Source organism: Folsomia candida, unplaced genomic scaffold, assembly GCF_002217175.1.
Source record: "Folsomia candida strain VU population unplaced genomic scaffold, ASM221717v1 Fcan01_Sc002, whole genome shotgun sequence".
Lineage (NCBI taxonomy): Eukaryota > Metazoa > Arthropoda > Collembola > Entomobryomorpha > Isotomidae > Folsomia > Folsomia candida.
Window position 1 is genome coordinate 7,276,471 of NW_019091194.1, and position 26,761 is coordinate 7,303,231.

The 26,761-nt window shown below is 34.9% G+C and overlaps 1 protein-coding gene across 1 annotated transcript; it reads left to right on the forward strand.

The window, feature by feature from the left end:
• Positions 1 to 1,522: 1,522 nt before the first annotated feature.
• Positions 1,523 to 26,412, forward strand: LOC110843323 (muscarinic acetylcholine receptor M5). The gene is made up of 5 exons (XM_022089282.2): positions 1,523 to 3,313; positions 12,382 to 12,853; positions 18,307 to 18,486; positions 18,571 to 18,820; positions 25,290 to 26,412. Exons 1-5 carry the CDS (start codon positions 2,639 to 2,641, stop codon positions 25,510 to 25,512), a joined length of 1,800 nt encoding a protein of 599 aa, XP_021944974.2. The 5' UTR covers positions 1,523 to 2,638; the 3' UTR covers positions 25,513 to 26,412.
• Positions 26,413 to 26,761: the final 349 nt, after the last annotated feature.

The window sequence follows — 26,761 nt, forward strand, 5'->3', positions numbered from 1 at the left end:
AATCAATTGTAGTTTAAAACGAACTAGCATATGTAGCACTATGATAGTTAGTAGTTAGATTAGTATCGTATGATACCCAAATAGAAATCTGCAAGGTAGCACATATTAGTAGGAGCTGGCTGATATGGAGTCGATTTTATTGTGGGCAAATAAATATGTAAAAAGCAATTTGAGCATCGTGCTTACTGGTGTATACATTGCAGATGGGAATTTGATTGCTTTGGCTTCTTACTGTTCTTATATGTATGTACAACAACCGATATCAAACTATTTCAAGAAAACTTTCTCGTATTAAATTTACCCTGTGTAAATGTCTTAAAACCAAGCACATAACTTTGTCTAGAATCTTGTCATTAAACCAAATTACTAAAAAACTAACTAACTAACTACATCCGTACTTTGAATCTAATGGTAGATAATTTCATCGCAAATTGTGATGCGTAATCGGAAAGAAACAGTACACAATACTCCACAAATCTACACTTATGTATTTTAGAACTTTTCTTTATGTGAAAATCGATTTGAAAAATAACAAATGAATGTACGAGTTAAATTGGCGAAGTTAAGTGGATAAGCATCCTTGTTTGAAAAATAAAGAACAAGGGGTGTGGTTTGAAGCGATATTCAAAACAATATAATGATGGGAGATTGCAGAGTAAAAAGACACGTGTGTACAATGTGTGAGCATGTACTTAACTGAAGGTTCACGTTCAAGCCTTGTTCAGTACTTACTTTTGGTAAAAGTTGCGATTCTACGTCTTCCTTGATCCGTTTATCTTAGAACACAGCAAAAATGTTCTCCTGTTCCTTCTTTTCCTCCTTTTCGGTTCTCCTATATTACAAACTGCATTTTGGATTTTCATATGTATGCAAATCCTCTCCTCTAATATGTACAGTATGATAGGATGCTCCACTTTATTGGCTTGAACCGCCAAAATAAATAGAATAACAAATAAGCCTTAAAAATGATGCATCATTAAGATGCGGTACAAAGCACAGCGATAAGATTTTGACTGCGGTTCTCCAATCCTTGGAGGTTTTGAAAGACTAACAAACAACGCACGTGCAGGTTTCTTTGCATTATATGACCATAAATTAAATTTAACTAACTTTTATGCTGTATTTTTATGCGTATGATTTTAGGAGTATGATTTGGTTGCAAAGTGCACAGGGAAAACCACCTGCTGAAAGGTTAGGTAATGTGAGCCTGATCCTAATCCTTTAGCATTCATTCGTTAATAATGTTGAATATTAGTTTATTCATGTAAATAGTCAGTTGAGTTACACGCACATGTGAAAACGTCTAGGGTTTCCGTTGTGTAAATATTTTGCTGGAATTTCTAAATTCCTTCCAGAGAAAGTACTTAATTGTGATCACTTACTTATTAATTATCCCTGCACATTGTGAAATAATAGATAAATACACAATCCTGATCACAAAGTATTTTTAGTTTTGTTCATACTCTTTGCGACGAAACTTATTCATATTGGTTTTTCGACTGGATTTTTAGTGTCTGCAACCTGCAATAATTTTAGTGCATACATATGCAAATACATATTTTAAAAGTTTTGAATGCTATCTTTACGAGATTGAATGCACACCTTTCCCTTCACAAAGCTCTCGTATCAAAGAGATTCGTGGGAAGTTGTGAACGATTCCCACAGTTCAGTAATACCACATAGATTGAGGCAAATAACGAAAGAAAATCCCGAATCCGGGTAAACTGGTCTCAGTTCATGCCTGAGCGTCGGTGGTGTGAGATTGCTGTGAGTAGTTTACTTTGGGAAAAGTGAGATTTATTTTGAATTCTCCAAGAGCTTTTTGAAGAAAAAACTCAATCTGTCAATAAAATTAGATTACATTACCCACTACCTGCCAAAGGAAGACTCGAGTACTCAGAACCTCAAACGTGATAAGTGTCAAAGCCAGTTGATCCCTTCGTTACTCGTCGCTCCTTATTCACGTCAGTTGAGTGATGGAAAACACAAGTTGAGTGTATAAATTCTTTTGACTTTCAACTTGAGAAATTGCCGTTTTGATGGGTTTGGACATATCCAAGTCTCTTCAAAAATAGAACACGCAAGATTCCCTTAATGAAGCTTAATCCTGCTTGATACTGCGGATTTATCAAATCCTTGGATGACGAAAAACCAAGCGTAACGAAATTATTGACAGATCCTCCAGCAGAATTATCAAATATCAGTGGTGCATTTTTTGTCCTAGCGTAGAACCTACAAACATAGTAAACTCGAAGCAAATAGTGAGTTCATCTCTGACAAGAAAGGTCACGGTTGTCAACTTGTAAGCCGCTACATATAGTAGTATAACGTTAGTTCAGAATAAAATAATAAAACAAATTTATGTGCTATATGAACAAACCCTGTCAGTATTATTACCTGCCGACCACTCAGATACTCATTCTTCCGTGTTCAACCTAAAAGAAGAGATCAAAGCAATCCAATTAATTGAAAGCTTTAAAAGTCTAAAGTACATTTATGCATAAGTAGTGCTAAAAATTAAGTATTAGAGTTTGTCCAAGAATTAGAGGTAGTATAATTAATCAACCTGTGACTATTAACTACAGCAGTTCAAACAAGCATACCACGTTCATGAAAACCTGCCCAAACCTTTAAATAAATGATGGATGACGCTTCCGCTGAGACGTTTCTTTCGCAAGAAGTCGGCTCTATGGATTTTCGCCAAGAAGATGACTCCCTGCAGGCTGCTGTTGGCACCGGTAGCTGGTGGTTGTCCGCAACCATGTCTTCTCTGTTAATGGAAGAGGACCCTTCGGACAACTTGGCCTCTGACACTTACTTCTCCACCAGTAATTTTACAAACTCTTCTTCAAACAATTTCACAGAGTTCTCTGAAATGCCCAAAGAAATGAGAGAAATGTCTCAAAGTGCAAGGACGAGTGTGCTTATCTACTCGATAATTTGGATCATTGCATCCACTGGAAATCTAACAGTGTTTGCCTCTTGCTACCGACAGTATAAGAAGCACAAGAGTCGAATCACTCTTCTAATCCTTCACCTTTCTGTGGCAGATCTCATTGTGACTTTCTGCCTGATTCCAATAGAGATTGCTTGGCGTATGACTATTCAGTGGTATGGGGGCAATATACTGTGCAAACTCTGTCAATTCATGCGAGCATTCGGACTTTATCTCAGCTCCATGGTTTTGATCTGTGTAAGCTTTGATAGATTTTTCTCCATCCTATTTCCACTCAAATTTGCAGGTGGGAAGCACAGGGTCAAGGTCATGCTGGGATTGGCATGGGTCGCATCTGTGATATTTTCTCTGCCACAGGTAAGCAACCTCATAAACCTCATAGTAAATATATAAGCAGTTCTATGATAGTGTCAACAAATGCATACTCAGATTGTTAACCAATATACACACGATCTAGATAAATTTTGTATGTCAAAATAGCAAGAAATTTTGTACGTGGCCAGTTTAAGGCAATCGATATTTCCTTCGTTATTTTCAAAAAGGGCAGAGATGCAAAGTGTATTCACGTACTATTTAAGTAAGCTAGTAAAAGGTCAATGGAGAATACTTATGCAAGTATGAATATCTGATTGCCCCAATTCTTCTAGCTGAATATTTTAATGCTAGTAATATTTTGACCTTACTACTAAACGCATGTTTATGATTGTCGTGGTGTTTTATAATACGGTCCATAGTTTAATACGATAACTTTATCCTTTTTCTGCTGAAGAAAACAACAAGCAAAATCAACGAACAAAATCGTTTGAAGTAAATTCCCTTGAGCTTTGTTACCATTTTTCGCTACTTCGTGGGCGAGAAAGAACTCTGCTTGTGATGGATGTAGAAAGGAAGTAAAAGTGCAAACAGTAGTTATTTGTAGTTGTCTGGTAAACTTCTGGTAGCAATTTTACTTTTATCATGTGCATATGTAATCCATCAGTTGCAAACATGCATATACATATGTACATATGTATGTACGTACATGCGCCGTTTTTCTAAAATTATGTGCATGTTAAGCACAATTTTGGTAATAACAGATTGTAAATCTTACGCTCTAAAGTTTATGTACGGATCTGTAATTAGATATTTGACCCAATTCTATCTTAAAGAAACACAAAAATTACAAATTGAGGGTAGATATTAGACAGACCCAAACTTGAAACATAAAGTCTAAACAATTGCATTCAGATTCATTTTGGTTGTTTTAACAAAAACCAATCATAGCATCCGAAATTTGCAAACAGGGAAACATTTCTACTGGAGAAGTTTTCACGTATGACTTGAAAACCTTCAGCTGCGGTTCCCTTTTTCTCTAGCTTTCTCAAGTGAAAGTAGTGAGGGTGGGGAATGGTAGAGTAATTATTATTTTAAACTTTATCACAGTCTCCATCTATTTAATTTAAATACGACAAAGTTGGAAATTGAAAGACAATAGCAGAGCGTGTTTATTTATATTGTTAAACTAAAAGATCCGAAAGCTAATTTCGTCGGCAAGTGTTCATTGACCGTTAATTTTGCTCATGCCATTCACTACAATAAGTATACATATGTATGTATGTAGTATTCATGCATATACTACAGTGTGTGTGAGTGTTTATAATTTTCATATTGTGCACACTTAATATATGACAAACTTGAAGGGGGTTTGGTTGAATTAGAAAACAAACTTAATGTACATAAAGCGAAGATAATAAAAAAATCAATATATATTCGACTATTTAAATGCATACATATGTACATAGCAATTTCCTTTAAGTTTTAAAAGTTTGAAGGAAGAAAGCGTTGCAGCATTCACTTTCTCCAGTTCTGAAATCATAGAGTCTCATATTCCCCGTTGCATATTTATCTATCGGGCAGTGCGTACAGACAATGTGTAAGGTAGAGAAAAGTTTATCTTTCTCTCAGCTCTTAATATATGCAGAGCCATGCTTTAAACTTTGCATGTTAGCAATATTTTTTACCAAAGTTAAGACAATGCTCTAACTTATTTTAAATTCTGTTCATTTCTCGCATATCATTCGGTTTGGCTGGCTGACTGACTATCTTTCAGGCTGTGTGAATCTGTATGATTACAAGTCGCGTCATGGAGTCATCACTATTCCGTGCTTTACATGCTCAAGTGGCCCTATTCAATTTCTCATTTGCGAGAAACCTTCATAAATTTAAATTATTATCTACAAACGACAAACCCTTCGTGCGCTTTGACTTGACGCTAGAGGTAAAACTTTCAAGGGGAAATGTGGAATTTGCGAATTAACATACCATGTTCAATGCTATGGCATAAAAATAATATATGTAGGAAAAAGGTTATAGCACATCCTCATAAACTATGTTTTTACGAATATATGTACATAGTTCATCGAGTAAGCATTTTTGTAATATCGATTTTTCGTGATCCAATCCAATGCATTCCAAATTTTGTCGAAAAAATTCCAGATTGTTCATTACATGTATTGCCTATTGTTACACATTGTATGTACATGTAATACACAATATTGATAAAATTTATAATATTATGTAGTCGTATGATGGCATATGTTACACGTTTGAGCGATTTCATTTCGACCTTTATTCAGTGGTAATAGATATCAGTTTGCAAAAACTGGTCTGAAGCCTATGACACAAAAGATAGTGTAGCGTTAGCGTATAACAAACAATACAAGTAAAAATCGATGTGAGAGGAGTAATCCGAACTATAATTAGTGAGTGATATACCTAATTATTTATGTCAAAATGCGATGGTGTCAAGTGATACATACACTCAGATTTTGACCAGGACAAATTTAACTTGGTCAATCAACACGCCATAATGAGTAAATATGAATTTTCGAAATTATTTACGACAAAATTATGGACTTTCAAACGAATACGAATTTCAAAACTTCAAGAACAGCTTTGCTCGAAATGAACCCCTGGTGGTTCTAAAACCCATATTAAAAAATAAAATTGTAATTTTCTAGCACTAATATTTAAGGAGAAGGGAAAATGTCAAATAATGTCAATGTATGTACATATGCAGAAGTTTTAACATGCTGAACAGTTACACGTCCATGAATTTTTTCGCAAATTTTGTAGATAATTAACAACTTATTACTTCTTTACTGGTATACTGTGACTGTAGCAAATATTGGGAAAATCGATACATCAGAACCATTTAAATCATGATATTATTTGTAATTAGCTTAGTTTTATTTTCAGGTTATCGCAATTTTATTATGAAATGCATGATGGAAGAGGATTATCCAAACTATTTGTTGATTATTCCTCAGACTTCCAGATTATTAGATAAATACGAGTCCATGCATGAACGTCATACAGTGAAAAGTTTTAATCCTGTAACAACGCACATTGAGGAAAGGTCACAACGGATGATGTGCTCACTTGTGCATAACGTCGGACGCTGTGGCTGTAAGATTTTATGGTTTGGCAAGAACAAAAGGGACGGTAATAAGGCAAATTTACTTGGCAAAAAGTCAAATATATGTATGTCTAATGACACCTGGAGCAAGTATATACAGTGAAGTTCAAGAGTTTCAAAAGGAAAATTGCAACAAAACTGTTTAGCATACAGGCTCTATGTAAACTGGCTTTCACAAGACAAACAACACATTAAATCTCATATTGTTGCATTAGCATCAAATTAAACTGCAGTACAATTTTTTTCGAGACGGCGCATTAGACAAAAGAAAGAAAGACGTAGATATGGAATTCGATTTTGCAATAAATGTTTTTGAATTTATTTCCTCAGCTTATCACACAAAATCAGATTAATGAACTCATGCTCCTAACCACGAATCCCAAATTCCGTAATTTAATCCCACTAATGCATTTGCGTTTCATATAATGAGTTCACAGTACAATATTTCATTCTTTAAACCACTCCCATTACCGAAAGCGATTTCACATGCTAAGTAAAAGTATAAATGTGTGTGCAGTACCCCGCATGTAAGATGGTTTAGATGAGAAAGCAAAATTGAATTGTGATTAATCGTACCTGCCTTCCATATATTTACAAAATGCACAAAAATGGGAAAAGACTACAGCTTAACTGTTTGAGAATTCAAGACCACCAAGGCGTTTTAAAATGGTGAGAAGAGCGGAGAAAGTGTAATGTAAATTACAGTCTGTTAAACAAGATCGTCACAAGCGAAACACGAGTTTCGAGTTGTAGCGGATTCGATAAGTGGAGAGTAGGTTGTCTGGTTATTTAGCCATTCTCGCAATCTTCTTCTCCATAAATCTCTACAAATGGTTTTTTCATCTCCTTCTGGTAGCTGCCTTCTGGGACTTAATAAATTATGTGGATGGCACTGCGGAAGACTAGAAATTATACATGTTGCGAGAGACATAATAAGAGTAGGAGACCAGTTAGTAAAGGCAATAGCAATGTCGTGGTAGTCCAATGGTAAGGCGCTTGTCACTTAATCAAAAGGTTCCGGCTTCCGGACCGTGGAATTCATTTTTTGTCATGATTTGCCATATGCATTAACTGGTCTGCAGCAATTCCTAATGTACTTATTGTTCAACCTTTACATATTACATATATTTGTAATTTATGATAATTTGTCCGGATTTATTTCGCTTTAATTCCGGAGAATGAAATGTTTATTAGTAAACTGCAGCATAGACAACCTTATCTATTTAAATACTTAATTCTTTCATTTTGTATTGGCAACTTTATAATGGTAAATTACAATTATTAGAAGTAAAGTCGATGATAAAATATTACGGATATATTGCATCACATCCGGTTAATATATCCACATGAAATATTTGTATAAGGTACCAATTTTTGGAATCCAGTAAATAATTTGACTTTCTACTTTCTCCGATAGCAAAAAGTAGATAAAGCTGGTCCATGTGTGAGTTATGTATGATTTCGTTGTGGTGTGGGATGCAGGACGTGCAATCTTAATGACCTGCGTGTCTGATCATCAATCTCTTGGTAATGACCTGACTCTACTTAATTTTGTCAATAGATTCTAGAGTTACTACAATTCCCGTGTTTCGAATAACCTTTATTCCACACGTTCAGCTAGTTCAATATATATCATAAAAGCCATCATGGAATTTCTTGCTGTGATACCCGAAAATTACATTGCAATTTCATCAATTCTAAATCAAAGTGAATGTTATTGAACACAAGTTGTTGTTTTTGTAATGAAATACCACGCGTAGGCGTTTACAGATTACTTTATTCCGTTGAATGAAATCTGAAGAGTTGTAGAATGCCTATTGTTCAAGTGTTTTTTTCATGTCGTGTCTGCAGTCAGTAATTAATGCTGACTCTGCGTCAGAGAAGAAAAATGTTTGGTTTATCAACGTCCTAATCAGCTTGCCACTCCATTCACGATCCTATCAAAGTGAGTTCTTGGCTTCAAGGATTTGCCAAATACGATACCTTGAGAAAAACTTTCTCTCGAAAGTGATATGATACTTATTTTTGGGGGAAATGTGCAGAAATACGAGTATGTTGTGAATACTGCCTCATGTCATTAAGCAGACCAGAATGTGGACATTAGACACAATACTCAGAAAGCCGGATCTAAATTGGGGTTTTATGTGCAAAATGCCCCATAATGTTACATTCTATACTTTACCTTTAACTATGTTTGTATAGAGGCGAATACACATAGCTCTTCGCAATAATTGAAGGAGAGGTGTGATAGGATGAGGACGGAAGGAACCAAGGAAGGAAAATTGTACCTATAATTATAGATATAACAAAGCATAAGTATGAATGTATCTTTTAGTATTTGAAATGTAGTTTCGATGTCCACATAATTGCCTAAAATTTGTGTCTGTATGAACTTATGTTCGTACACATTGGAGCAAGAGCTTACGTACTCACGATTGAGAGTAAAAACTAACTGTGTGTGCAACCTTATTTAGCCCGAGTCAGGGTTTATACTTGTAAATATGTCATCACTACAATTTTTTCCCGTCAGCTCGTTTATTTCTCAAATCATTTTATGCATACTTCAACGGTCCCAAAAACATTAATTTCAACTTTCTCTCACTTATAAAAACTTGTAAAACCAGTGTGGACCACCCTGTTGCGTCCCTCTGATAAACAAATTCTTGAAAATTCTATTCCTAGATCTATGTGCACTTGAGCGTTCGTACCAAGTTTAAACCTTCTACAATTCTAAAAAACAGTGGAGATCACCCTACCCAATAATTCCTAATATTCTGCACCGATGACTCCATCCGATCTTAAAGACCCAACCGGTCAACCTCTTTTGAGTGATCTTACCCATCTTTGAAATTGCTCATTTGCCCGTAGTAAATTTGTACTACAAAGTTCTAAGTCGTTTAAACGAGTTTTACTATAGTTAGGGATAGACAAACGTCAGACGCAGATGACTGGTCTGGTACGTAAGCCCTAAGTCGAGCTAAAACTGTATATCTATGAAAATTGTGTGAAAATATTTTCTATAAAATTCTGTCTAGTAAAGGTTTAGACCTACTTATCACTTACGATTAAATTGAATGGTCTATCAATATTGAAACTTGCAGCAGAGTGTTTTTATCTATTGTTTGTCAAACACTGCTAATATAATTCGAATGTAAATAAAAAGGCACATCCTGGCATGTTCCAACTATCACCTTTCTCCTACCTTTGTCTATTGACAGAACTTCAGTATTAAACAGGTATACATCATATTTGCACCAAGAATTTTGCTGCATATTCATACATATTTAGATGTATGTATCTATCATGATTTCTAAACCGAGGGGAATGTATGTTATATTTATTGATTATAGATGCATATATATCTCAGATATTTTTAACACATGCCGAATTTGGCTATATAACTTGAAAGTCATCGCAAATAAAACATAATTGAAATTTCCTTGAAAGTTGTACCCTTCAAATTGTTTCCCTATATTTTAAAAACACTTTACGTTTTGATTTAACCATAGCAAGCGGTATAGAGGTGGAACTGGAAATATAATGGATCATTTAGACTTTTATTTGGATATCATCATAAATTCAAACTACCACCCTAATCATAAGTATTGCACAATCGTAAACCGATGATTATTATACAAAGAATCATCCACTAATAACATATTCGAAGTCGCATATACGAAAACAATCTAATCTAATAGCTCCCAACAAGCTAGCAATATCAAATTGCCAAGCTATCACAAAGTACTATTCCTGTACTAACCGTTAACAATATGAATTAATAGTTGACAGTGGCATCCACTTACTCGCCATATACATACAAATGTCAAATAATATATTTAACTGTATAGCCTCAAAATATGTGCAAAGATCTGGAAATATCAGATTAGACACCCAGCAGGATGTCATTATTGTATCGATGGAACAACTCAATGCAACTAATTTGGTTGAGTGGACACCAAATATTGAAATGGAGAAACGTCAATATTTAGTGTCCACGAATGTGTCAAATCAAACGAATGAACATCCCCAGGAACGAGTTGCTCATTATTACTGAAGATGAGTTCTTGTTATTTGGTTGGATTATGAAGCTCGTTTCCTCTCTCTGGTTGCTGATTGAAGAAACTAGAGTTTTCGTGAGTCGATTGAATGAAATTGAGAACGGAACCGTCAACGCTATTATTTGTATTTGGCTTTCCTACAAACCCAATAAACTCTTCAATATATGATCTTGCTACTTTGAGGCTTTGTGAACAGAAAAGATTTTCTTTGCAAAGTATTTCTCAAAAAACCTTTGTGATTCTCAACAAGGTAAATATTCATACTTAGCAATACTTCCAAACAAGGCATACGAGATTTAACTACAGGAAATACTTGGAAATAAATTTGTACTTTTTCCATTTGGCAAAGCCCTGAACGTTCAAAAACAAAATTAATTAGTCAAAAAGTTTCAAATTGAATTGATTCAATCTCAGACAATCGCTCACTAATTGCCAATATCAGTCGAATGTTCTGAAATGCATGTACGATGAAAATTCTAAAAGCTGCTTAAATAACGCAAACTTTCCAGTTTAGCGGAATCAACTGGTTCTTCAAACCATAAAACAAAGGACTAAAACAGATTTATTGGCTCAAGTGTTTTTGAAATCTCCCAACTCAACTACAATCATGCAGCATGCCGGCTAGTTTTATGTATGAATGTCTATGTTTGCTTGTGTACCTGCCACTTTTGGTCTACTTTGTCTGTATGACGTCCACTGGAAATAAAAGAATCTGGCTGTTGAGGTGCTTAAGAACTGAGATTATAACTGTTCCTTGCAGTAAGGCAGAGGAGAAAGCATTATTCTGCTAACGTCCTACCCGTATACATATTCTTGTGATTTATAGTTTTTCATTCTCCCCACTTTCTTAGAAATTCCCCATTCCATACAAACTTTTTAGTTGTATGGTGAGTTTCTCGCATTCTACATTGTCTTCCCAGGTTTTATGTATGCATTGTTGTCACAAAGAGATTGTTTTAATGTCAAGATTGTGACTGTCACACAGCCCGTTGCATTATCCCTTGAGTTACAGATGACAGTAGTGGAGTTGAGGAAACCCACTCACTGTATTTGTTACAAGAGAAATTTACTTATCTCGCCCAAGAGAAGATTCAGTAGGCCAGGTTATGTGAACATGAATTTTAATGGATTAATTCATCAAGTCCTTAATTGCTAATTGAATTTATGATATGTAGCAGTAGGAAAAAATACATAGTAACTTACCCTCTAATTCAAATGAGATTACATTACACATGAGTCAATCTTATCCATCGCAGTCGTCGATAATAAAACAAAGTACTTGTGCTGCACACAGTTTTTGTCTGCAGTCGTCTGAGCTGCAATTTTAGTTAAGTCGCCAGCCAACTTTCCCTCAATCTGTCAGTCAGTCCAACAAGTTGTCTCAGTAATTTAATCCACTTAATCCAGTAGCTTCCTCGCCGCAGTTGGGAAGAAGTCTTTAAGGAATAGCAGAGATGTAGAAAAAGTTATTTCCAGCGTTTGTTCACTTCAATTCCACTCAATATAATCCAGTCTTTTCCGTTGGTCGGTCGAAAAGCTTGGAGAAAGTAAAGCCTTCCGTCATTCTGTCAAGATTCATTTCTTTCCTCGTCACCACCCTCCCTGCTGCATTTAATTGCTTGCCTGTTTGAATGCATGAGCTGTAATAATCTAAACATCTTGTGTGCTGCGAATAATTATGCCCTAGTTCACTTTAAACAAACCGTGTATAATTTGCATATTAAACGATTACAAAATCCCCAAGGATTCTAAATTTTCTCCGGTTTCTTACTTCGAGAACGGTTAAGGTGACTCTGATTTTAGTTGAAAGTGATATCTCAGTGAAAGTAATTCTTTAGTAATGTAAACTCAATCTATTTATAGAAAATAATGGTAATTAAATTTCACAAAATTATTCTTAAACTTTACAGGCTATCTTCTTCAGTGTAGAAACTCATCCAAAATTCATAACATTCCGGCAGTGCGTCACTTCATCATTCCTCTCTTCCCCTGAGGACGTCCGAATGTACTCCATTTTCTCCGTGTCTGCCATGTACTTTGTCCCCTTGCTCGTGATAATCTTTACATACACGGCGATCCTGTTGAAAATTATACGAAAATCGAGGCAACAACAAAGTAACAATGCACTTTCCCACCCAATCTCGACCTCAGCAACACCTCCGATAAACAACAGCAACCCAGCCAGCAATGCTCTGCGACGAGTAAACTCAGCTTCAGCGTCTCATTCCATGTCAGCAAGCACATCACTTCCGATTAATCCCAATCTGAGAGTTAATCCGAATGGTGGCAATGCAAGCAGAGATTCAATTGGGACGTTTACACCATCGCCCAGCTCCAAGGTTGCTACTGCACTGCGTTTCAACTTTAGCCAATCTTCTATTGGTAAGTACACATTTAGGAAGACAAATTTATCGACGTTTTTTTGTATTGTAAATACTGCTGAAGTTACAACCGTCCACACATTTAACTAAACATTTTGATAACATAAATTGAAAGTTGTCTACATTATTTTAAAACATGACGAAATTCAAATCTGAATTGTAATTATGGTTTGGATGAAGTCAATTGAAAGTTTAAATTGTATTACGATCAAACCTATTTAATTTTTAAGTTGTTAGCACTATGACTGATGCAAATGCAAGGTTGCAAGAAAAAAGGTAATTCTAAATAACACCAGTAGGACAAGTCTCAGACATTGATAACTTTCTCTTTGGCATGATACTGAAAGCTTAAAACACGTTTTGCGTAATTGATTTCTGTACACAAAAATAATTAAGAATGATACTGTTACATGGTTCAAAAGCCCATCAGTTTCGATTACATACATATTTGGTAGTTGGACAAACTATGAAAAACACTGAAAAAAAGGATTCGACATTTTAATACAGAAGCACCGTTCTTGCCCATTTTCGAACTCATCCAATGCCTTGTTGAGAGCACCAAGTCGGTCAAAATCGGTTCAGTGGTTCGTCCGCTAGCGTGTCGCAGATGCAGACACAAACACACAGACTTACCGGTTCCATAACCCCTGACTCGTGCTAAAAACATAATGTTTTCACTATTTATATGCAACGCAGACATCTGCCAAGGTAATATAAAGCTATGACGCTTATTCTTATCGTGAGTAGATAGGTAAAGCACATTTCATAAGCAACGGAATAATTTCTAGCTACCAATAACCTACGTGCCACATTGGAGGGGCTGAAAAATTTAAATGTGGACCTATCGAAAGTGAAACTGGGTTTAGCCAAGTTCGTCTCATTCCTTCGTCTACATATATTTACTTGTAAGAAGGGATGATACAATATTATTTTATTACAACACAAAAGTTAGCCAACATACTGAAGCATTTCTTCTGAACAACATAGTACAAACAAACCTTATTATTATCTTATTCCAAGAAACAAACAACATGTTCCTTGATTCAGGTCTCTCGAGGTTTATCCCATTTTTACAAGTAACTTGGAACTCGTGCTTAAACGCTGAAAACTTGTAAACCATACAAATGACCTAGCTGTATGATTGTTTTAGCAAAATTGCCGGGGGTAGATTTCACTGTTGTGCTTACATAAAAGAAAAATTGAAAAAGCGAACCCATTTATGTACTTATTTCTGAACGCAGTAAATGTTTGCAATTAGGAAACCAACAAATACATATGTATATATATGTTAAGCCAATATTGCTGTTCAACAAGATTGACTTCATCGCTGTGTAGAAAATACAACAATTTCGGTAAATATACCCAATCTCGCGTTTGCCAATTTCAGCTGCCCACTCAACTTGGAGAAAGTTTGTAAATACATATGCACATACAAATATACATATGTACTTACATTCATTTTACGATATGAATATAAATATTTATGTAGGTTGCATTTGCTGCATGACTGTATAACTTGAAAAGTAATTTTTCTGTGAAATACGTTATTATTTGGCAGGCAGTATAGCCCTTCAAAATTATTAGTATAAGAAGGTTTTTTTTCTTAGGTGAGGCATAGTAACCATGACCACATGAAAAAATGCATGGTTATGGCGAAGCCTAAGTATGCGAACAGACCCCCCCTCCCAAAATTCCACTCAAGATTGTGGCAAAACGGCTAATCGTATCAAAATGGTGTAAAAGGCAATCGTGCAGACCTTGCTGGGTAGATGATGCCAGTCAATAAGAGGGGCATGCCAATCTTATTTCAACGCATTTAAAATCGATTTTAAACTTTCAAATGACTGGCAAATTCACTTTTACCATGCAATGATAGTGTCAAGCCTGATATTAAATGTGCGGAAATCTATAACGCATCATTTAAAACAAACCCGAGCGAAATCGGATAAGGAATGAGAGACTTTTCTTGGTCGTATATGCAGCCAGTTAATTATAATGGGTCTTCAGTACTCATAATAAATCCAAGTTTCTATTAGCAACCAGCACAAAAGAAGCATGATCTGTATGCAAACCTTTATGTTCATTTATGCACTTTAAGAAATCCAGTATTAAAATGTACCAAGCGGTATACAGAAATGCCTAGCAAGACGGCATTGATAAGTAAAACTGTGCGGTAATAGGTCGATATTAAAGCCTAACTATATCGGTAGCAAATCTTACGCACATAATTTTGCTATTACCGATAAGCAGTAGCAACCACTGAGAATTTAATTACAGATTTCTAAAAGTGTATGTATGTATATATGATGTTGATGCATTTCTTTACTATGAGTCCACGAGTGACGGGGGAATTTAATTTGGTACGTCACGTATCCACACCCACTGGGGTGTCTATTATTGGGGACAACTTAAAGAGACTTAAAAACAAAAAATAAACTAATTCTTTAAAAAAAACTTAGGTGAGGCTTGCTTAAAAGGAGAAAACAAGCTGTTATCATCGTGTACTAGAATAATGTGCTAAATCAATGTTCATCTCACCATTTATAATTTTCGGTAAATAGAACAGCAAAGTGTATGCGTTTGGGACCACTTGCCTCGCCGTGGGCCGTTTTATGATACAAAGAATTCAAATAATTTAATAATTTATTAGTATTCAGATCACATGCGGCAAATATGTCGTATGTAACGATACAAAATTTTTGGTTAACTTTGTTATCCATAATCGATTGCTGATGAAATTTATCAAGCGTATAGGTTAAATTCCAATGCACAATATTACATACAATTGCAGAACATGAATTTTAAAAATCTAGACATATTCTAGAAATATATTCAAAGATTAAAAATTCATAAAGTAACAAAGTTTAATTACAGCAAAATTGTAATATTCACGTAAGATGGCATATTTATATTCTACAATCAATCACGGCCCACGGCGAGGCAAATGGTCCCAAACGCATACACTTTGCTGTTCTATTTACCGAAAATTATAAATGGTGAGATGAACATTGATTTAGCACATTATTCTAGTACACGATGATAACAGCTTGTTTTCTCCTTTTAAGCAAGCCTCACCTAAGTTTTTTTTAAAGAATTAGTTTATTATTTCTATGCTTGCAAATATTTGAGTGCATTTTAAGAGTCTCAGCACACAATCTTTAGTGATCTATAAAACTGCGCTGTAATATCAAAAGTGAAGTCTGGTGTTTCACGGAAAAAACTTTCCACCAGATTCATCAGCTATATTTTTAAGGTTCTGGTTTTAAAATATATATATGTAAAGGGTTAATACAAAAAACGCAATGTGAGAAAATACCATTATAAATATTTTCCAAATACTAATTTTGATGAAATTTGCTAAACATTGAGTTTAATAAATTAGAAAATATCTATGCACAAATGAATACTTAAAAGTCATATTTTATGTGGGTAACAAAATCCATTTGGAAAATATGTTAAGAGAGTTGAAAACTGGTGCTCATCTAAGCACTCAAAACAGGAACATCCCACAGAAACTTTAACCAACAGATAACAGCTGCAATTTACTTTCCCAAGTGTGTTGAGAGGGTACCATCAAGAATGCATCTGATTATAGGTTGCCAGAGTAAACCCAATCGTTTTTGTCCTCGGAACCATCTCTTATTTGTCATGTCACCAACGAGTGTTCGCACGACATGTGCGACCATGGCCTTGCGAATTGAAAGCCGATGCTCGTTATTCCTTTCATGGCGGAGGGAAATAAAATAGTCTAACAGAATGTAGACCGCAAGGATATTTTTCACTTGAAGGGACCCAAATGACACGACCTTCTCACACGGCACCAGTTGCCCATTCCAGTCTGTGTAGCAAACACAAGCTGTTTCCTTGTTTAATAGACCACGAAGAAACTCTTGCAAATCCTTTCGTCTAACCATCACCCTTTGTAAATTTCGAACAGATTCGAAGAAAGAAGTGTATGTACTCCCACTCGAAAATCCTTTCGTGCACTTCCCATTCAACAAGAATTTATTGGAGTGGTTTTGATCGGAATTTTGGTTTGGTTCGATCTATGTACATATGTATGTACATTATGTAGATACATCATCATTTGTCCGATAAATGGTTCATACTAGTGAAAGTTATTGCCTTTTAGAAAAGAGTGCGCCTTGAATCGCTCGCAAATTTGAGTTGTCACGTATTTATGTACATATGTATCCAGACTGCATGCCAGTTATACCCTGACGTAAATTAGTGTAGTTACATATTTACATACATGGTTTGGATATCTCTGATAGCATTATTTATTTTTAGTATTGATGTAGGTGGGAGTGTGACCATACGTGGAGGTAGCTTTGTATTATGTACGTACGTATATTTCAACGAAACTGGAGCTTAGGATTCTAAGGAAATAGTGGAAATACATGCTGGTCACTGGCTATATGTACATACGTGTTGAGCTTTCTTTCAGACTCGAGCCCATTTTTTGATCAAATGAATTGGTTCCCTTTTCAATGCTTCTGAGATCGCAATAAAGAGCAGACTTATTCTGGTTTTTGCTCTTATTTTGATTAGTATTGCTTCTTTCAAATACCGTGAAGATGATCATACAGAGTCAGTAATAATAATAAATTACGAATGAAAAGGTTAAAGTTGGGTTTCTTTTGCTATTGATTGATACATCTACTTTTGTGAACCTACATCATGATTCATTTCATCAGGATGAAAGTAGGTGTAAGCTATGAATTACAGTAAAAGTGAGCCTTCAATATTAGCACATTCATAAAATAACGCGTACATATTTCCCTTGACTTTAGCTTCCACCAAGATAAATACGTATTTATGTACGTTGATTTCACTTCGCATGAATTACAAGTACCATACATAGTGTAGACGAATGTTCCATTATTTAAATTGGGGTCAGACTTTAATGGTAATATTTAGGTTGTAGTGGGAGTAAATATCAAAAAACATGTGTAATGTACCGGTGAATAACGAACTGATTAATCTAGTGGTAACCCAACATTTCATGAAATGAAAATGATGTCGGATATGATATTGGGGTTCAAAATACGTGGAATCAAAAACACAAATAATACACGGACTTAAATCCCTCTTTGTAGGATTAAATAGGATTAATGCGCTCGTGTGTCATGTGGAAAATATCATATTGCAAATTTAATGGGTAGACAACAGTCAAAATCAAAATACATATTGTTGACCTTTGTGTGCACGTTCATTTAATGCTGGTGATGTGTCTTATGTTCAGACAACCAGAGAAATTTCGATAAATCCAGCGCTTCAGCAGCGGTGTGATCATCAATACATAGCCTTGGTACATGTAACAAAATAAAAAAAAATTGTGTGTATCTATCTAATTAGAAATTTGTGTTTGAGCGTTTCTTAGAAAAATTTAACATGCGTATCAGTGATAAGTTATCACTAAGATAATTGATAAGGTTTCTCATGTTATTTCAGAAAGAACACAGAATCGGAGTGCAAGTGTTCGATGGAGCCGTGGAACCTTCTTAAAAGTCCCTGGAGAGGACGATTGCCAGAATACTGGATGTGCATGTGTTGCTGACAATAGTACATCCAACCCTAACAACCAATGTCACTGCCAACTTAAAGGACAGAACGATATTGACGAATCTCTGGGTATTTAGAAATTCACCTCATGAGAAAATTTGCAGTTTAGAAAAAAATAACCTCTGGATTTTCGTACTATTTCATGTATTGCAGATGACTCCTCAACTTCAATATCGATGAACCCACTGACCCCAATCAGTGTTCCTATGGCAAGCACTAATAACGAACAGCTATCGAGGACCATGTCGATGCGAAGTAATGGGAAGACGCAGCTCATTCTGAGGATGAGCAGTAATGCCACATCAAATATTACCAGGGCCAAGAGCCGGACCTTGAGATTGACAATCGTCATCCTTCTGGTATTCATCCTATGTTGGACCCCGTACGTCGTGATGACACTATGGTGAGCATTAGTTTAGCGTGTGATCACTTCCTTTGTATAGTTGAACCGTCCATGACTTTAGATTAAAACTTTGAAGTCAACATCATCGAGTGCTAAGGGATATTACTTTGAGTTTACTTTGTTGACTTTCTCTTTCATCTTGAGGAGCTCGTGGTGTTTGAATGAGAGGAAGTGTGAATATACAAGGTCACACAAGTACAGTTTGCTTGCAAAGTTCAGCAAGATGATCAATGGACGAGTTGTTCTCACGTAATACGAGAATGAGACTATTCACACACATCTATACGTCTTTTGGAGATGTGGTGTAAACTATTGATGGGTTTAAATTTACTCGCTTGTGGTGATGGTAAATTGAATGGATAAGAAATATATATCTTCTATGGCATGTCGTGCATACTTGAAAATGGTAGCGTTCATAAAACTTTCATATAGATGAGTGATGTATGGGTTTGACAGGAGATAGATATGAAGTTGGATTGGACCCAGCTTCCAAACTTCTTGCGGCCGGTCTCATCTCTCAAATTGTGTACGTGATAAAGCAGAATGGTGTGATGGTCAGGAGGAATGACAGATCAAATATTGAGGCAGTTTCGGAGCAGTGTGCACAAGTAGATATTTGGCTTATTTTCATGGAGAAACTACTGAACAAGTCCTGCTTGGCTGGTCGTTGTGTGAATATTAAAGTAGAGAGGAATTTTACATGGTTGACCAATCATATTAAAGTGATGCATATTTTATCTATGTATGCATAAGAAGGAAAAGTTTGTATTATTTTTCCAGAAGATTCGAAGGATAGTTTAAACGCCAAGCATTTACTATGAAATTTGTCCTTGACGGATAATCCGAATGGGCTGAAAAACTTGTAGCTTTTATTGTAGTGTCAATTTTTAGGATAGATTGACAGAATATGGTGTTACATATAGCAAAGTTTTTGAGTCTAGTAAGAGGTTTACATACGTAGATAAAATTAAACACCAACGGATTTCTGAGAGAAATAAACCTAAATCATCATGGCTTTTTCATCACATTTAATAGATTGGTGAGATTTTTATAGTGACAGGTTCTTAATTTTAATTCTAAACTTTGAAATCCACGCAAAAGTCATTAATTTATGATCATATACTCATAATAACATCCAAGTTATACTATTTTCATTATTCATATTGGCAGTTGTAAACTAAATTATTCGATTATTATCTCCTCCTGCCTTCGCTTGTCGAGTGAGCTCATGCTTCAAGTTTTGACAAGCTGGACGTTATTTAATTTTGCGAGAAGGCTTGCTTTCAAAGCAGTCTCAGATGGTACTGACTTGGAAATTCAGAGAAAGCGAGTATGTGCACACAGATACTGTGAACAATGGCTAATCCTAAATCTAGCTCATAAGAAACCTGTGTTTCAACAGAACGAGGAGTTATGCACGTACACATGTAGTTTTTGTAATAGGCGTAATAAGTGCGTCATTGTGTGTGTGTGTCTGAAACACTGGAGACGACTTCAAAAATAGCACATTCACTGCGAAATAGTGCGAAATATTTAAAAATACATCATTTTCGTTGACGTCACGTCTTTCTGCTATCGACTCTCTGCATTCCTGAAGGAACCCGTTCGTTCATCTCAAAATTATTCCCAATTAAAAAAGTTCTGCACTTTCATTACGATCCGCTCATGAAATTACGAAGCTAAAGTAATGAAATGTAAATGAAGCTTCTTTCGCATGATAATTGACATTCTCTCATAAATCCTGCAAGTTTACTTTCCTCCTGCCAAATTAGTTTTCCTCCTGTTACCGTATACTTAATAATCATTCAACCATTCAAGTTAGTCAGCTTGATAAAGGGCGATGACGAGTAACATTTTTACCTCTTTTACTTCTTAGCGACACTGTGAGAACTTTCTCTTTTTGTGGGGTTCCCTTAAATTAATTTCACTTTCATTGAAACTATGCATTTGAAATGTTCTTGGAATCAGTAAAACGTGAATGGGAAGAATGGGAGGATAACAATATCAATATTAACGGGCGCTGATGAGTGTTTACGTTTACGTAAAAAAAGTTTGATCCCCAGAAGGGATTTTATGAGAACGTGTAAGAAAGTTGTTGCGAGCTCTTCAATTAGTTTTATGTCCGTGCTTGTTTTTTATAAAAGGTTTGGAAGTAGATTTGCGAGAAGTTTGGTTTCCTGGTACATATTTTGTATTATGGACTCGATCCAGTCCAAGATGATTTAGTGGGGTGCAAGTTTATTCACTCATGAACAATAATGACAAGGTTGGCTGGACAATCTTGTACTTATCCTGAAGTTTCCCATTGTATAAGTAGTTTTCTTCTAAAACTGCAATACATATAAGTATGCACTTTATTTATGCAAGAGGTATACATATGTATCTTTCGTGTGGTGAAAGTTCATTCTCAAAACCTACCACACAAATCACAACTTGTATTTGCAACGTCACTTGCTATGGGTAATTACTGCTGCATATGTCTGATTTACTCCACCTGTACATATTCGTATTTATCCATTATTTTGGGTGGCTGATATGTATCTGTAATTCGTTACACTTTGTATGGTAATGTACTTTCTCCATCACCGGCCTCAATAAGATTACTTTATGGTTCCTCCTTAAAGGAGGTATGTTTGCACTTGTCTCAGAATTTATGATGATAAAACATTATAGTATAGACACCTATTACGTTTATTATTGTGGTTTATTGTAGATGTGAGAGTGACGTGATCTTATCAGCAGGTAGTAATTCCATAAACCCAGGAATACAATTGTGAATATTTCATACTCAAACAAACCTCCATTTAGAAATTTATAAGAACCGCTATAATATCAATATTGCTATTTAATAATGCTAGTATTGGATTGCTTTCTTACAGTTTAATATAAATATCTGTCACACGGCTTTCTCCGTATAAATATGTCTCGTTTCGATATACAAAATGTACCACTAAACGAGGTCTATAAATTGTATCTTTATTTTTAGTCAAACCTTTGCACTTGTACGCATTTACAAATACATTTGTAGGTGTACGCAATATGCAGACAAATTGTTAGGGAAATGAAGCTCAACGAAATGCACTACTTCTCTATACTTATGCGCTTACGTACATACCTATGTAATACTCGTCCTCAGTTGTGTCTTACCTAATAATCTGAGCAAGAGGAATAAAGTTGAAATCACCATGCACCTTGCAACCTCCATAAAAATAAAGTCTAGAAAGTTGATGTCCTTTATGTGACAAATTCATTTTTATATTCAAACACTCAAACTTTTTTGTGAATCTCTGCAGAATTTGACAACGGTTGTCAAATATACTGCAGGTCACTGCAGTATACTGTTAATATTGAACTGAAACTATACGAATACATATAAGTATGTGCAGAAAACGATATGTGCATATATCTATAATATACGTATGTATATACACATATGGTACGTACTACATAGTCTTCAGACATTGTTCATTCAATCATTAATCTAAATAATATGGGTTACATACAGAAGTTGTACTCTTGGGCAGAATAAAACATTATGGACAACGCCTGAGAAAGGCAGTACATGGTCTTTTTACATGTCGACTTATTTGTAATGAGCACACGTTTGTGGAATAAAGTATAACTCTCAAGGTATAAAGTCTGAACACCTACATATCTCTAAAATACAATTTTGTGAGACACTAACATTTACTGCCATATTTAGTAGGCTTCAGGCTGGGGTAAAGTCTGGATTAATATTTCATTTCGTAATGTTGATCCTAACCTGATTTGAGTTTCAAATGAAAAATATATTTGCATAACCTAGTTGCACAACTTGGAGACAAATAATGAAGAAGATTTTATAGTATTATTTTCTTCGTCAAGTTTATACCTTTAATCGTAATAATATTCTCTCCTGTTGTTTGATGTTCCGAAGGCTTTCCAAGTTCTCTCATTACAGAATTCCGAACGATTAAATATTAATGCGCACTTTTGGCTTAAAATACATATTCAGTAGGAAAGTTGAGAGATAAAGAACCGTCACTAATTTTCACAATGGAGGAATGTTGATATAAATTAAATATTTGTGGAACGTGGTTACATATATGAATGCAAATAAGTATGTGTGTAAATATAAAGAACATTTTGAGCAACAATTTGCCCTCTAGGAATGAAGGTAAAATTCTTATTAAAATCCAACGGAACGCATAGCATCTTATGTACTCACGTACACACGTATTCTATTCTTCATAACTGGATACATAGATTTTGAATGTGACAGACGTTGTGAGTATCTGGAGAGAAGAATGAAAAACAGGAAGAAGAAAACCGATAAATTCTTTGTAATGTCCTCATAAAAATTCATAATCGACCTCACTTTCCACTTTCCCTCTACTTTCACTGACTCTCACCTTCACCTTTTCTATCCGGAACAAACTTTCGTAGGATAAAATTAGGAATTCTACGGCACAGCATTCCTTCTAATGCTAAGTAAATTTAGAAATAAGCAACAGAATACTTTGCACCTTTTTTTAGGGATTTCAAAATATTATAGCATGTCTAAATTTCTCCTACTAGTAAGTTAAATACCAATTTTACAGCATTTCATACCTGGAATTTAAACCACTAAATTTTCTATCTTGGCAAAGAAATAATGAGATGTTTCCTATTATAAAATATATGTACCTATTCAACCTGGACTTGTGCCAAACCAAGAACATTAATTTTTGGTCTAAATCCCCCTGTAATCTCCTCCTTCTAATGAGTTGAATGTTTTATAGATTAAATATTATTTCCAAAACCGTGGATCTCATCAAAAAAACATACACATATATAAACACCATACCCATTTACTTATGTAACATTTTTTTAAAAATCTGGATGACGCGAGTTTAAGACTCCATTTCAAAATGTAGATTAGGATAAGGAATATTTCTAATTCTAGTTTGTGGAAAATGAATGACGTTAACAGAATTTTCTCCTGGATAGTTTGTAATTGCTGGATCATTTAATTTATACATATATCTGGACGCAAAAATAGTTCTTGGAAAGCACAACATTGTCCAAAGGTTAACTCGAACAGTGATATGTTTGGAGATAAGCTACCATTAAAAATTGTACTCGCCTACTTAATAGGTATATAAATGTGTGTTTTCATTACGAAAATCTTCGCTCAATATATTCAATCTTATCAAAGGAGCTTAGGAATACCAAGAAATACGATGAATTTTGGTGTCAACATATTTACGTAGTTACGTATGTATAAGCTTATTTATGCAAACTCGTGGATGACGCTTCAGCTGTTTTCGAGTTGGGTACGCTGTCAACTGTACGAAAATCTAGCCCTGTGGTTCAACGTTCAAGGCAAAAAAAGGCAACACACAATTTTCAAGATGAAAAACTTTCTCCTCTTTCTCATACCTTATTCTATCAAATTGGTTTCCTGATATAATCAATATTTTGGAACCCAACTCCAGAAATTAATAGTTTTTGGTCGAGCATCATTTATTCTTTTTAATAACTTTCACTCGCTCCCTGGTCCTTTGAAACATTGCCATTTTCACTTTGTTGGGGTACTGCCAAATAAGTACTTATGTATATATTAGAAAACCTTTTACAGTACAATTTAGTGCATCATGGGTTTAGCTGCCCCGTGGCATTAAATCATTTTTATTGTTCAGCGTATTTTCTCCTCAGGGAAGTAGTTTATAAAGTTTTACTGTAACTGCCTATTTTTATCTTGAAGAGTGCCAATCGCACATAGTAAGATGTGCGGGTTTGAGAAGAATTTTTGAGAAAATGCGGAAAAGAGTTGACACAAAGCTGACAATAGTGTCGATTATGACATTGCAAAAAAATAGAGAAAACTGTCAACAATTCTTTTGTATTGTCTCGCAAACTTCTTCAAACAAAAACTCAGATAGCACTACATAGAAATAACTTCATCTTGGAAGTTTTTATATATTTTGCCTACTCAGGTGTAACTTCTCTGAGCAGCACAAAGAAATGCGGGTACGTTCAGGAAAAACTATATTCAATGTTTTCAATGCCCGTTTATAATTCTTTAAAATTTTCGTAGCATTAGCTAAGCTCTATGAGCCTACATAGTTAGTCCCGCTTAACCCTTTAAGGGGACCAAAACCACAAAAAATTATGGGTGCAAATGGGTTGACATACGTAACATACGTAAGTACATACATGCATGAGTACAAATGGAACTAAACCTCTAGGATTTTTTAGAGAACTAATGTGGAACTGCAAAATTCAAACACCACGTAATCTCCTCTGTTTGTGTATAGTTTCCTAATTGACTGAACTGTATTCAAATCTATGTAAGCATTTACAAATGCGTACTTGTAAAAAATATTTAGCATTCAGGTAGCACATCATAAGATGACACAAATTGTGCATTGGAAATTTGAGTTCGTAACTGACGAGCTGAAGTTATAAATTATATTATGTATGCCTAACGATTGGTCGTACTTTACAGGTACTGCTTTGATTGGGCAACGGCACAGAGGGTCGACCAACGCATTCAAGATGCCCTGTTTATGATGGCAGTTGCAAATTCTTCTGTAAATCCTCTGGTCTATGGCAGCTTTAGAAAAAATTGCTGCGGTTTGACGAAAAGAATGAAACGAAATAAATCGCGAAAGGATGTCCGGCCCAGCACGATCAAGGAAGCATTGGAGTCACAAGCGTCCAACAACTGAGGTGAAAACGGTCATTGTCTGAAAGCTAATATTAATAATTCCACTCGAAGAAAATGATGAATTATCTATTAAGATTAACTAAGGGTATACTGGACATTAGCAAAAAACTATTTTGTATGGTCCAATGTTAAAGATTAAATTTTATTGAGGTCAATATTTATTATTGTTACACCGTGCAAGATAGTTTTCTTAAAACTCAACATACTCTTATGGTAGAATATTATGTGGAATGTTACATAAATGCATGCTCAAATCAGGGCATTTTCCACAATTTTTCAATAATGTACATATATTTCACCATGTAATAAAATTTGTATTAAAGGACCGTATGCTCTATTGTGAAATGGAAAACATTACAGAAATGAGAAATATAACATTTTGTGGTATTCAACTGATGATAAACTACAAAATTAAATATTTTATGTGATATTGAAACGAATTTTATCTGTGCATAAAAATATACATTTTCATGTCTAAACAGTATTGTGGATGTTGATCAAGTGTTACCAAATAAGTGTATGCATACATCTATATATCTATTCAGTAGCTGCTTAAAGACTTATAAATTGAGTGTTATACACACAAAAATGTTTTACCTTAGAATTATTAAAATAATTACGACACCATGTATTGAGTTGTGCATTTATCAATATCATATTACTGTTTATTTTTTAATGTTCTCTCATCCGAAATATTTAACTTATGTAAGACATGTATAAGTAAATTACTATAAATATATATATGAACGTACAAGTATGTACTACCACAAGTATTTATCTAAATGTATTATTTTCCAAACTCAATTGCAATATTTGCTACAAATAATTTTAAATATGTATTTCCCTAACTATTTAAATGTAATAAAACGCCAAAAAAATCCCAGTATATTTGTCCAAAAAAGTGAATAATAAAATTTTTAACCAAAGAGAATATATGTATGAAGTACATATTTATATAACACTTGCTTATTTTGCAAACTCCTCCAATTTCCTGTAACGTCGCACTGCGTTTCCTTCCACTTCTTGGATGAAATCGCATCCAATTTCCCTTCACATCCTTCCCATCTTAATCCGATATACAATTACGTTTTATTGGAACAACTTCAATGCACTCCAGCAGAGAGTAGATAATGTTGAGCGCAATTTGAACCAGTCAAGGCAAGATTTTACTTACAAATGGAGTACAATTTCACTCATGTCATGCATTGAAACATGATGAGTAGGAAGGATGCTCAAGTAGAGCAAGAAAG

Excerpts from the sequence above, each read along its gene's own strand:
- LOC110843323 (XM_022089282.2), top strand. The coding sequence starts at position 2,639 with ATGATGGATGACGCTTCCGCTGAGACGTTTCTTTCGCAAGAAGTCGGC. Across the intron at positions 18,487-18,570 it reads CGATATTGACGAATCTCTGG|ATGACTCCTCAACTTCAATA; the intron begins GTATTTAGAAAT and ends CATGTATTGCAG. Across the intron at positions 18,821-25,289 it reads TACGTCGTGATGACACTATG|GTACTGCTTTGATTGGGCAA; the intron begins GTGAGCATTAGT and ends CGTACTTTACAG.